Source organism: Eublepharis macularius, chromosome 1 (genome assembly GCF_028583425.1).
Source record: "Eublepharis macularius isolate TG4126 chromosome 1, MPM_Emac_v1.0, whole genome shotgun sequence".
Classification (NCBI taxonomy): Eukaryota; Metazoa; Chordata; class Lepidosauria; order Squamata; family Eublepharidae; genus Eublepharis; species Eublepharis macularius.
Genome location: NC_072790.1, coordinates 130,428,404 through 130,442,482, shown reverse-complemented (window position 1 = coordinate 130,442,482; position 14,079 = coordinate 130,428,404). Strand labels below are relative to the sequence as shown.

Sequence of the window (14,079 nt, the reverse complement as noted above, 5' to 3'; positions counted from 1 at the left end):
TGAATTCTGAATTTGTAAAAAAGCATTTGGAATTTGGAAAAAAACACTGATCAATGTTTGGTGGCACCTTAATAACAAATTCTGCTGGCTTTCTGAGCAAGGCTTGTGTTAACAAAATGTGCTATATTTCACTTTTTAATGCGTTAAATACATTTATTCCTTATTGTTCATATTACAGGATCATGAAGCGGAAGTGAAAAATAAGTATAAAGACCTAAAGAGACTGAGGAGTCATGTTGAAAAGCTGTGCTCTTTCAGTTGGCCGGAGGACCATAGTCTGTTCCAGAATAAGGCTGAAGACTGTCTCCAGCTTTACCAAGAGGCCAGTCAAGTAATTAGTCGAAGGCAAGAGCTTCTGCCCCATCTCAAGGTCTTCCTAGAGCTTCGTGCTGCTGCATCAAAGGTACTCTCCCGCTTGAGACAGATGGTAGAAACCACTAGAAATATAGACAAGTCTAAATCTAAAATGCTGAAGAAAGAGCTGAGTGAAGTTATTCAGGATGTCAGCAAACTGGAATCTACTGCAAGCACTTTGGATGCATCCCTTACTAAAGCCCAGTATCATCTGAAACATGATGGTTCTGAGCAAAGGACCTCTTGCAGGAATATTGCTGACAATCTCTCCATAGAACTGGAATCTGTCCAGTCATTGCTGGGAACCAAACAAAATGAAGCAGAAGCCCTTGCTGCACTGCATAAGTCTGTCATGGAGCATAAAGAGCAGCTTTTAAAAAGCATTGAGGGCATTGAAGAAAGGGCCGACAAGGAAGGACTGAAAGAACCAAGTCTTCAAGAAATTCAGCAAAGGTAAAGAAAAAGAATGAGTGAGGATGGCTTTTCCATCCAGATGAAATTCAGGAAAGGTGGAATCTCCTTAATTCTGATTTAGCAGCTCCAACATTCAGTAATCAACACATTAAACAGTTTCAAGTCTTAGATGAGATACAGACTCCATTCTCACAGGAACGTCAGTTTTGCAAAGTACTGCTACACTCTGTGCACCATAAGTGAATTTTTCCACACTTTAATAAAGCAAAACAAGGATGTATTCAAGAAGCTAAGGGGATGCCTGTGTCCTATCACTCAGATTTTGAGCTGTCACAGTAATTTTGTCTCATTTATTTTATAAAATGTATATGCCGCCTCTCCAGAGACCTGCTGAAGGAGATGGCTGATAAAGTAAAAATAAAGCAATAGCAATACAATCTTGCTTCCATGTTACTAGCTCAGTCATTTTACACACACACACACACAGAGTGAGAGAGAGAGAGAGAGAGAGAGAGAGAGAACACCAAGATATGTATACATCTGTTACTTCCCATGACAATTTTAATTATTACATGACAAATTCTTTGTAGAAAACAGCAAACTTTTATTGAGCCCATTCATCAGCTATCAGAAAGAAGTCACTAACCTTTTTAACCATAAACAGTTGTTCAACAACATGAGCCAAGCTGGGAGGCAATATTTTTTTTTTCAACTGAAAGTGTGAACTTAACTGTCTTTCAACATCTTCAACTGCAGGCCAGCAGCCTATTTAAATTAAGCAAAAATATGTGCTGTACACTCATTGGATATAAAACATCAAATGTGATGATATACTTTAGACAAAGGTTAGCCTATATTTTTATTAAATATTTACGAGTACATTGTGTGACTGGAGTGGGTGGGGAAGCAATATTTACATGAAGATAGGATTATATCATTTTTTGTCAATTACATCTATATAAATCTGCAGCAGCGCCATGAATTTCAGATTGTTCTTGTAATACTGAAGCAGTCATTGTGCTATATTTTTATCTGTTGCTCTTATGTTGCAATGTATATAAATTTAACAAGTGAATTATTAATACATAATACAGATTTGTTAATTTGCAGATTAAGGGTTTTTAATCAGTTGGACGATGAACTGAATTCTCACCAACATGAACTTAAATGGCTAATGAGCAAAGCAAAGCAAATAGTTCAAAAAGATATAAACCTTGCTCCAGAAGTTGACAAAGAGATAAATTGTTTGGAACTTACTTGGGAGGATACTAAGAAACTAATCCTGGAAAAGTAAGTACATAGTTAAATGCAATGTTTAGATGTTGTTAGGGATGCATAAAAATCCACAAATTTGGATCATCATGACTTGATTGCCAGTTACAAACAGGCCGTTTCCACACTGCCTTATTTTAGCGTCACATTAGCACAATTCTACCGTTTTATTCACATTTGTCCACACTGTTTTGCAATCATGCCATGCACATGCCATTAACGTCCTACTATTCTTCTGCTTTAACTGCTAAAGCTCTTGTTCTGTTTTTTTCCATGTTGTGACAGGAATTTACTGCTATTTCCCCCATGCGTGAGAACGCATGACAACGCTTTTTCCCAAGTACCGCCACAAATGATTATTTGGCCACTCCCACTGTCACTGACTCTCATGGTCAAAACACACAAGACACATGGGCAAGTGTCAGATCCTGCAATGATCCCTGGGAATTGTAGTTAAAAAAAACCATCAGCTCAATGCGATTCTCAGCTGGGGAGGGAGGGAGAGTTTCACACACACACACACACACACACTCTTTCAAAAATTCTCTGAGAATTTAGGGGTGGGAAACAATGTAACAAGAGACAGGAAAAAAGCCGAGGTGTTTTGCAAGAGAGAGAGAGTCAGTCCCACCCATTCTTTTTCTTGTGGCAGGAAATCGCAGCTCAGATTCCCCCCACCCCACCCCCATCTCTGAGCTGTAAACCAGCTGAGTGGATTTGATGTGTAAAATATTTTCCAATTATTTGGTGGCTTGATCAATCATTCACTTAACTGTCCTTTTTCACTTCTTTTTTAAAAAAAATATTTTTGTAGGGTGTTATTGCACAAAACAATTGAGAAGATCATTCAATTTGCTTTTCTTGCTTTGTTGCCTGTTGGTCCCGTGCCTCTCTCTCAACTTCTGCCTACGTTCCAGGGCAACTCGGAAGCGGACATGGGTGTTACGCTTTCGCATGATGTGTAAGATATGCCAGGTACAGATGCATCGAGGTCTGGATCATGTGTAGAACCAATTGGGCAACCACAAGCAGTACTGCAGCATGCGGTGCCATGGTTGAGACTCTTTGAAGCTATGGATCTCCTGACAGAAAAGCTCTTCCAAATAGAAAAAAACTTTTAAGCAGTTCAAACCAAATCACCACAGAAAAGCACCGATTTTTTTTGTGGAAAGTGGCAGGCAAAGAGGCAGCCTATCATGTGAGTGATGGGTGGAGGTCTGAACTACTTTAAGTTCAATGAAAGGTCGATATAGCGCTATCCTGCCTTTAAGAAAGCAAAAAAAAAGGGGAGGCGTAACTTTGATTTCATCAGCGCTGATGAAACGGAATCCTCCAGAGCGCTGTTTCCCAAAGTATGGGTCGGGACCCACTGGTGGGTCGCGAGCGGATATTGGGTGGGCCCTGAAACTGATAGGGCAACAGTCGCAACACGTTGGCTGGGCCACAACTTATGTTGTGGAAGAGATGTATCAAGGAAGGCAAGTATGATTGTTTTGAAACATTTGAAACTTTCATTATAGAAAACGAAGTGCAGCCAGATATCAATGTAGTGTCTGCAATTTCCACTCATTTAACAGAGTTGGAAAATAACTTTGACGCCTACTTTGGGGAAGAGATGAAAAAGTTCAACATGATGAGCTGTATTTGTAACCCGTTTCAAGACAACATACCAACTGTAATGTCAACAAAAGCAAATGAAGAACTTATTGATTTATCAGAAGATACATCGCTGAAAAACACTTTTAATCGCAAGCAATTAACGAAATTCTGGCTTTCAGTTGCTGACACCTATCCCTGCCTGTTTGATGAAGCCATGAAAGTCCTCCTCCCCTTCACTACCTCATACTTATGTGAAGTGGGATTTTCAGCCATGGTTCATATTAAAACTAAATACCAAAATAAATTGGATGTAACTAATTCATTGCGATTAAAGGTGACTAAAATCGAAGTCGACGCTAAAGCTGTAATGGCAAGAAATAGGAAACAAATACATCCTTCTCATTGAAATATCACATCTTATATTTAGTAAGTAAAAATTTCAATTATAACTGGGTGTTTTTCTTTTTTTCTTAATTGAACAGTCCTTCACATAGTTACGATATGTATTAACGAGAAAATGCTGCAGCAGCAATATAACGCTGCTTCTTTTTCTTCATGTTAGGCACGGGTGCGTTATATATGGTTATTGTATTAGGTGGGTCCCGCACTTTGAATTTTTTTTTAAATGGGTCGCGGTCCAGACAACTTTGGGAAACACTGCTCTATATAGTTCACTGGTAGAGATGAGCACAAAATGGGGAAAAAACGAAATGAACATTTCATGTTTTGTCGCATTCCAGGAATCACGAAATTTCACAAAATTGTCCTGTTTTACAAAACGATTTGTTAGTTTTGTGATTGTCAGAACCCAGGGCACTTCAATGGCCCCCTTCATACCAAAGATGCCAAACTCACAGGGAGACTCCAGCAGGCTCTCCTCCACCCACCCTCACCCAACAAGCCAGGAAGAACAAATGCTCTAAATAAGAATATAAGCAACGAAAGTTAGGGGACTTCCGGTTTGGGATCATGGTGGTCTGACGCAGCTCAGGAGCGGAGCTGTCTGAGCCGCTGTTTGTGAGGGCTAGTGGGGTGCTCGATCGCCCGCGGCCCCCTGTTCTCAGGCGGAGAACAGGCATGAACGCTCAGGATCCAGAGGGTGCGTTGATCTCGGCTGTGGGGGGAGATCTGCGCAACGATAGCCCACCCAGCCTTGAGGTCCCGCTCTATGAAGGATGGCAAAGATCTCTGCAGCAGCTTTGGAGTAATTGAATTGACATAAGATCATCGTACCCAAGCTTCAGCAATTAATTTGGACCAATTTGGAACATTTTAAGCACTGAAACAGCGATTACGACCTGCAAGTAGAACTTTTAAGGTAAAGATTGCTATCTCTCTTTTCGAGAAGAATTTTGATAAGAGGAACTGAATTAATTCGGAAGATAAAAATTGCTAAGTTTTAAAAACTTACTGGCTATGTTCCAGCAAAGTGACTGAGTTAAAAAGAATTTATTTAGAAGAATTAGAGCGGAAAAGTGATTATTGTTTACATACCTGTGGTCTAAGAGAGACAGTGAACTGTGGGAAACTTGAAGAAACGCGAGAACTGCTGTGTGGCCATGATGGAGCAGGAAGTGCGTCAAAGCAATAGAGTAACGGGTTGGAAGCGGCGGCTAAAGGAAACCCGGAAAAGGAAGTGCGCCGTTTTGGAAAAGAGAAAGGGCAAGACCTCAACCTTAGCGGAAGTGGGCCTTCTTGGAGAAGGATAAGGGCAGAAGCTTCGAGCCAAAACCATAGAGAAAAGACGCCCGCCATTTTGGACACCGGAATTTTTTAACTGGAGAAGAATTTGTTTAAGATAGAGGACTTAACTTTGAAAATAATAAATTATCTTCGCCACAGAGTTGCGGAAGAGAGCGGACTCATGGGAGCGAGGTAAAGCTAGCCCCACGATGTCAAAGAAGGAGTGGCAGTCGGCGTTGGAGAGCCTGGATAAGAAAGTGGCAGATGGAAAGAAAGAGATTAAGAATATGATAAGGGATATGGCGAAAGACTTTAAAGAGACACTTAAATCGGAGGTGGCAGAAGTAGCCAAGAGTATTGATGAGGTCAAGAAGGAATTACAAACGACGCAGCTGAAAGTTAAAGTAATGGAAGATGAAGTTGATAAATTGTCTGCTTCTTTTAAGATAGAAACCAAGGGTTTGCAAGGAAGAATGGCCGTGATGGAATGTAAACACATGGAAAGACAACTCAGATTTCGCGGAGTCCCAGAAGTAGAAGGGAAATCAGCCCAAGAGCAGATATCAAAAATACTTGCAGAATTTTTGGACAAGGAAGTGGAAGAAGTGGCGGCTCTTCTGGATGTGGCTTACAGAATTAATTCAAAATATGCAGCTCAAAAAAATCTACCAAGAGATATGATAGTGCAATTTACAACAAAAAGAACAAGAGAAGATATTGTGAGTAAGCAGTTTAAAAACCCTTTGGAAATTGCTGGAAAAAGAGTGTGAATAATGAAAGAGCTACCTAGGGGAGTCTTGTTGGAAAGGAAGAAATACAGAGAATTGGTTCAAATGTTGAAGGATTTGAATATTAGATATAGATGGGAGATACCAGAGGGTTTGAGTTTTGAATACCAAGCAGTCAAGAAAACGATCAGGTCCAGGCATGAGATGGAGAGGTTTTTTATGGACAATGAAAAAGACTTACCTAAAAGATCCAGAATTTGATTATGGAGTGCAAAATCATATCTTGGAATGTAAATGGACTGAACTCACCTTCTAAACGTAAAACTATTTTCCATTGGCTATCTAAACAGAATTGCAATATAATTTCCTTACAGGAGACCCATATTAAGAAACAAGATGTGAAATATTTAAAAAATGCTAAATTGAAAAGGGAATTTGCAGCTACATCGAAGCAAAAAAAAAGAGAAGTCGTTTTATATATTAAAGACGAATTGCAACCTAAAATGATATTTAACGATGTGGAAGGCAGATACATAGCCGTGGAAATTATTTGGAATACGGAAAAGATTTTGCTGATTGGGATTTATGCACCTAATGGTGCTAAGGACAATTTCTTTAAGGATCTACAGAATCAATTGGATGGACTAACTTACTCACAAATAATTTTGGCAGGTGACTTCAACGGAGTTACGGCTTTAGACGTTGACAAAAAAACAAAGGGTGCACAAAAGAAAAGAGGACTATTGCCAAAATCCTTCTTTGCAATTAAGGATCAGGAGAATTTGGAGGATGTTTGGAGAAGGAATAATCCTAAGGTAAAGCAGTATACGTATTTTTTGCCAAGACATTTGACATTATCAAGAATTGATATGATCTGGGCCTCTAAGGACTTGGTTGTATGGACAAAGGATGTGGAGATAATGCCAAAAGTAGGCTCAGACCATAATCCAATTATGTGGAAGTTTGGAAAATGCACCAAAAGACGAGGATGGAGAATAAATGAGGATTTGCTGCAGCAAAAGGGCAATTTAGAATTGTTACAAAAAGAGACCAAATTCTTTATACAGTATAATTTGAATAACACCGTTCCAACCTACAAAGTTTGGGATACTTATAAAGCAGTTATTAGAGGAGTATTAATGGACTTAAATGCACGGGATAAAAAGAGAAAAGAGGAAAAAAAGAAAGAAATTGTGGAGAATATAAGAACTAAGGAGGTACAACTGAAGAAAAGGCCAGGGAAAAAGAAACTATATCAAGAAATTAAAATCTTGCAAGAGCAATTGAAAGCAATGGAGAACAAAGAGTTGGAATGGGAACTGAAGATATTAAACCAAAAGTCATTCGAAGGGGCAAATAAACCTGGGAAATATTTAGCGTGGCAGTTGAAAAAGAAAAAAGAAAAAAAGGTGATAACTAAGATTCAAGAAAATGGAATGACATTGATGGATCAACCAGCGATTAGTAGAGCATTTTTTAAGTTTTATGCAAAACTGTATCAAAGGAAAGAAGTAAATTTGGAAGCTATTGAACAATACTTAGATAAAATTAAATTGCCATTGATATCAGAAAAATGGAAGGAAAAGCTGAATGCGGAAATTACAGAGACAGAGAAAAGGAAGCTATTCAGTCGACTAAATTAGGCAAAGCACCAGGTCCAGATGGAATTACGGCCAAATTCTATAAATCATTGGCAAATGAATTGGTACCCTTTTTGAAGGTGGTAATGAATGAAATTTTAAGAGGACAAAAAGTTCCAGAATCTTGGAATGAGGCCATTATATCATTGATACCAAAGGAAGAACAGGACTTATGTAATGTTAAAAATTATCGACCTATTTCGTTGCTGAATAATGATTATAAAATCTTTGCAAGAATTTTGGCAGAGAGATTAAAGGAGGGGCTCGTGGAATTTATTGCAGAAGAACAAGCAGGTTTCCTTCCAAATAGACAAATTAAAGATAATTTGAGAACTGTTTTAAATGCGATAGAATATTATGACAAACACTGTGAGAAAGAAATTGGTTTCTTTTTTGTAGACGCAGAGAAAGCTTTTGATAATCTAAATTGGAGTTTTATGTTCGCCACAATGGAAAAACTGCAAATGGGAAAAGAGTTTATTCAAGCGGTAAGAGCGATTTATAAAGACCAATGTGCAGCAATTATAGTTAATAAGGATTTAACAAAAAAATTGGAAATCAGAAAGGGTACAAGGCAAGGTTGCCCATTATATCTATTGTTGTTTATCTTGATTTTGGAAATGCTATTGATTCAGATTTGAGAGGATGATGCTATAAGAGGCATAAAAAATAAAGATTTTATCTACAAAGTTAGAGCTTTTGCAGATGATGTGATGGTTATTGTGGAAGATCCAATACAAAATATGCCAAAGTTGCTAGATAAAATAAAGGAATTCGGAGATTTGGCTGGATTTTATCTGAACAAGAGAAAGTCGAAGATATTATGTAAGAATATGACCAAACAAAAACAACAAGAATTGACGGAAATTACAAATTGTGAAGTAACGCATAAAGTAAAATATTTAGGAATTGAGCTTACAGCGAAGAATATTGACTTGTTTAAGAACAATTATGAAAAGCTATGGCAGCAGATTGATTGAGTCTTGATTAAATGGAATAAATTAAATCTGTCATGGCTGGGAAGAATAGCGGCAGTCAAAATGAATGTGTTACCATGGATCATGTTTTTATTACAGAGAATTCCAATTATTAGAGACAGTAAGCAATTTGAAAAGTGTCAGAGGAAGATTTCTGATTTTGTATGGGCAGCCAAGAAACCCCGAGTAAAAATGAAAGTTTTGTGTGATGCCAAAGAGAGAGGTGGACTGCAGTTGCCGAATATCAGATTATACTATGAGGCAGTTTGTTTGGTCTGGCTTAAAGATTGGATGTCATTGGAGAACTGTAAGCTACTAACTTTGGAAGGCTATAAAAAATTGTTTGGATGGCATGCCTACTTGTGGCATGATAAATTGAAAGCTGATTCTATGTTTCTGCATCATTATGTTAGAAGAAGTCTCTTCACAATCTGGAAAAAATATAAAAGACATTTGGGTGAAGGTATCCCCTCGTGGGTGGTACCATTTGAAACTATCGACCCGAGAGCTATTTATAATAGAGACCAATGTCTGTCCTATAAAAGGATTCTTATCCAGGAACAAAATATGATAAGAATTAAAACAGATGAAGAGTTAGCTTTTTGTTATGGATGGTTTCAATATAGGCAGATAAAGGATTTATATAACTTGGATCGCTCAAAAGATGGAATTAAATGGAAAGACTCAGAATTGGAAGAAGCTATACTACAAGAAAGTAAGAAGAAAATTTCAAAAATTTATAAAATACTTTTGAAGTGGTATACAGAGGATGAAACTGTTAAAGTCCAGATGGTGAAGTGGGCTATAAATTGCCAAAGAGACATAACAATGGAAGCATGGGAGTATTTGTGGAAAAATACATTGAAGACTTCAATCTGTACCAGTATTAAGGAAAATGTTTTCAAGATGGCGTCAAATAGGTAGTATTTGACGCCAAAAAAAATAGCCTATGGAAATGCTAAGATGTCTGACAAGTGTTGGAAATGTAAAAGTCATGAAGGATCATTGTATCACATGTGGTGGACTTGTGAGGTAGCTAGGCAGTACTGGGGAGATATTTTAGAAACGATAAATGAGATTTTGCAGATTTCAATAATAAAGAACCCAGAACTCCTGCTACTGAACTTAAACATGGAAGATGTTCCTGTGCAGCATAGAACATTGTTATTTTATATGACAACAGCGGCAAGAATATTATATGCGCAGAAATGGAAAGTGCAAGAAATACCATCTATTGGAGAGTGGATACAAAAGTTGCTGTACATGGCAGAAATGGACAAAATGACAAGAAGGCTGAGAGACCAGAATTCTGAAGAATTTTTCAAGGACTGGGGGAGATTGAAGGAATATTTGGAGAAAAAGTGGGACGTGAAGGGGAAATTATGGCAATTTTAAAGTTATTAACTGGGAGAATTATTAGAGATAGGGATCTTTACCATTTAAAGTGAAGTTTTAATTATTGTTAAGTTTAAGTTTTGAATAGATCTGAATTTAATTGATACTATTAGTTTATTAAGGAAATACGGGATAATATTATATAGAGGGAATAGATAAGTAAGTAATAAAATAAGATATGGGTTGGAGAGCTGTTGGAAGTCTGAGGAAAAGGGGGGAGGGAAAGGGTGGGGGAAAATTGATATTTAGGTTTTTAAATAAAAAATTTATTTGTAATTTGTACTCACCTACTAAAAAAAATTCAAAAAAAAAATAAGCAAAGAAAGTTAAAGGAAAAAAAGTTAGGCCTCAGTCAAGCTAGACCCCAGAGCCAGGCAATGCCCTGAGACTGGGGTTGAGTGAAGTGGAGGAAAGAAGGCACCCTCACCCAATGACTTTCCCAGCAAGGCCAAGAGCTGAAAATAAGAGGCTTTTCAGTCTTTTTTTAAAGCAGCAGCAAACCCAGCCAAATACTCCCAATTCCACTCTCTCACTCCAAATCTCAGCAACAAATCCTCCCTCCCTCTCTCTCTCTACTGGAACTGAAAAGCACAAGGCAGAGAGCTGTGCCTTATATAAGAAATGCTCACGTAGAGCAGAACAGGTCTCTGGTTGGCAGACAGACCTTCCTAATATGGTTTGGAGGGATGAGATTGCTGTTCCCATGGCTACAGAAGGCCCATATCCTCAGTTGCCTAGGGGATTAACCCCCTCCCCCCTGCTCCTTGCTGTATAGGGCAGAATGGAAGCTCACCTGTTGGCAGGGAAAGCTGCCTATCAAGGTTATGTGGGCTAAGTTTGGGGTTTCCAATGGCAACAAAATGTCTGCAGACATTCCGGGCCTATGTTGCCTAGGGAATCAATGGATCGGTGCCAGCCTGTCTGGCATCATGAATCATTCATGAATCAAACAAATCAGCCCCAAAAGTTGTGAATTTCATGAAAACCGCAGCTCCACAAAATGCTTTTTGCAAAACACGAATCGGCCCGATTCATCACGAAATTTGATTCATATTTCAATTTGTGCCCGTCTATTCACTGGTTGGCCTTGGGCCAGTCATTCTCTCTCAGCCTAACCCAGCTCATGCGTTGTTGTGAGGGTAAAAGGGAGGAAGGGAGAACCATATAAGTCATCCTGAACTCTTTGGAGGAACGACAGGATAAGTATCTGATAGACATTATACCATGGGCCATTATACCATGGAGGTTAATATCTTGCTCTGTGTATCTATACCATTAGAAGTAAAGTTTAGAGAAGCATATGACACAGCCTTTTTAAAGGTTATAGAGCGCTTTCCCAGTGAGACATCTGTATGGATGTTTTTCTGTTGCTGTTCAAGAAACAACTGCAGGTCATTTTATTTTGACAGGTCTATGAAACTAGCTAAGCTTGATAGCAGTGGAACAGATAGTGGTGTTTTTATTTGGTACCGTGGATTATGGCATTAATTGACTGGCTTTGATTCACTTTGTAATTTCTTGACATTTTATTTTATTGTATTATTTTATAAATGTATATATCTATTTGTTTTAAGAGGTATGATATAAATACTTTAATTAATAAACATATATCATCACATCTCTTGACAGGCAGGAGCAGTGTTGTATCCTCATTGACCTCATGAGAGAATATCAGAGTCTGAAATCCATAGTAACTAAAGCCATAGAGGTTTCTAGCAATGTGACAATGATCAAAACCATATTAAAAGATCAAGAAGATGTGAAATGGTCCTTATCAAAGGTAATTTACATGTTAAAATAATGACAGAATTATTTATATAGTTAAACATTTTGTGCTTTTAATGAGATCATAAATTAGTCTTTATACCATAGGATAGATTTCTTTTCGCAGAGACATTCTGCTTTGTTGTTTCAGTTGAGTTGTGTAAAGACCTTCATATGTGCAGAAGCCCAAACACACTCCAATTTTCTGTCCTCTTTTTACTTTCTATCAGACAAAACAAGCATCTATCTTCCTTCATTTTTGGCTGGACAACTGGTAGGGCACTAGTCAAACATAGTCCACCAGTCATCTGATTTGGCAAGTGCTTGATAACTACATTCATTTGCAGTCTTAAGCACACAGTTTAAAAAAAACTGTCTTAAGCAGACAATTTAAATTCATCAAGCCCTTGTCAGGCTGCAGTACATATAATACTGAACTGTGGTGTGATATGTCACAAGTTCTGCAGGCCTAAAGGTAAAGGTAGTTCCCTGTGCAAGCACCGAGTCATTACTGACCCATGGGGTGACGTCACATCATGATTTTTCTTGGCAGACTCTGTTACGGGGTGGTTCCCCATTGCCTTCCCCAGTCATCTACACTTTACCCCCAGGAACCTGGGTGCTCATTTTACCGACCTTGAAGGATGGAAGGCTGAGTCAACCTTGAGTAGGCTACCTGAACCTGGCTTCTGCCAGGATCGAACTCAGGTCATGAGCAGCTTGGACTGCAGTACTGCAGCTTACCACTCTGCACCACTGGGCTCTTTTTCTTTTTCTGCAAGCCTACTGTCATGTAAATATGCTTTTGCTAACACATTAATAATTGTATTAATTATTTTTGTATTTAAATAGATTTGTTTGTCATGAATGGTTTCTTGATTGATATGTCTTGGCCCTGGTTTATGAATTGCAGCAATTAAAAATTTACTCTACAGGAATTTTAAATGATGAGCAGAAGCCACTAGGAACTGTTCTCTGTGATACTAAACCTGCAGTACTGTGCACCCTTTTGCTAAGCAGAAATTTCAGTGCCAGAATAGGACCTGGCTTTTCTGGTTTCTCGTCCCACATTAATAGCCAGGCTGCTGAACAAGCCTATTTCCTTGACTGGTCATCACTAGATGTAGTTATAAACAAGCCAAGCCTAAGATTATTAAGACTGCTGTCACTCTATCAGTCGCATATTCTCCATGACACAAGGTTTGATATCTCTGGCAGTATGTTTCCATTCTTATCCACCTGAGGAGTCAGTACAATAGATTACATAGCAGTATCATCCTCACTACTGCTCCAGACCCTTTATTTGGAAATTGGCTGCAGAACCAATAGTGATAACTGCCCATTAAGGCTTTTGCTTCCGTTTTAAAGGAATGTCTTGCTTAGTCCTGCCCATGATCCCCTAGAGAGATCTCACTCTTGTGTAAGGAGAATCAAATGGTCCCCACACAGCTGCACTCCAGCTTTGCTCAATCTCTGGTGAAGGGCGACCTCTGGTATCTGCGCCAAGAACTAATGCAGGATGGCTCTGATGCCAGTTCCTCAAACCTCTGCTTTCTGTCTGCAGACCCCCTAAAATTTGAACTCATTTTGGCAGAGGGTGGTTTGATCAGGAATGTAGAACTACCAGGAAAGAGCTAGCACACTATATTTGACAGATTCTTCATCATAAGAAAGGAACATCTATCAGTCATCTCATCTCTTTAAGGTCAGCTTATAAGAAGCTCCTTAGGCAGAAGAAGTTTGACTTTTCTAAATTGCAATGGCAGGAACTAGGTCTGGCAGCCCAAGAAAAGAGGGAGTCCTGGTTCTGGAACTTGCTTCCTTTAGCATAGGCAGATTCCCCCCTCCTCCCTCTCTGCTGGAGGCTTAAATCTCAGCAAAAGACTGGCAAGCTCACTACAGCCAGGTATTCATCCCCCACCCCTGCATTTGGGAGAAGGAGGTAGTGGGGCAGATATCAGATCTGTCCACCTCACCACAATGGTCTCCTGTTTGAAATAAGAGGCCTCACCTCTCTCTACTTTAGTCAGTTCCTTGGCGAGGACCTGTCCTGACTTGTTTAAATTCTTTCCTGATTGGTAGGTACCCACCTTTACCAAGTTGTTTACCTAGTTCAATCTAACTGGTGTTTTTCCTTCAGGGTGGAAACTAAGTATTGTAGCCCCGGTATTTAAAAAGGGCTGCAAATTGGTTTCCCCAAAGTATTGACCAATTAGCCTCCTGGACATAGCCTCCAAGTTGTACAGCAAATTT

General features: G+C 38.9%; 1 protein-coding gene across 1 annotated transcript in view; it reads left to right on the top strand.

The window, feature by feature from the left end:
* SYNE1 (spectrin repeat containing nuclear envelope protein 1) overlaps positions 1-14,079 on the top strand; it is a 471,821-nt gene that overhangs the window by 103,090 nt on the left and 354,652 nt on the right. Inside the window, exons 36-38 of the mRNA XM_055002895.1 lie at positions 179-807; positions 1,879-2,058; positions 11,692-11,842. Coding sequence (XP_054858870.1) covers positions 179-807; positions 1,879-2,058; positions 11,692-11,842 — 960 coding nt within the window. The remainder of the gene's footprint in view (positions 1-178; positions 808-1,878; positions 2,059-11,691; positions 11,843-14,079) is intronic.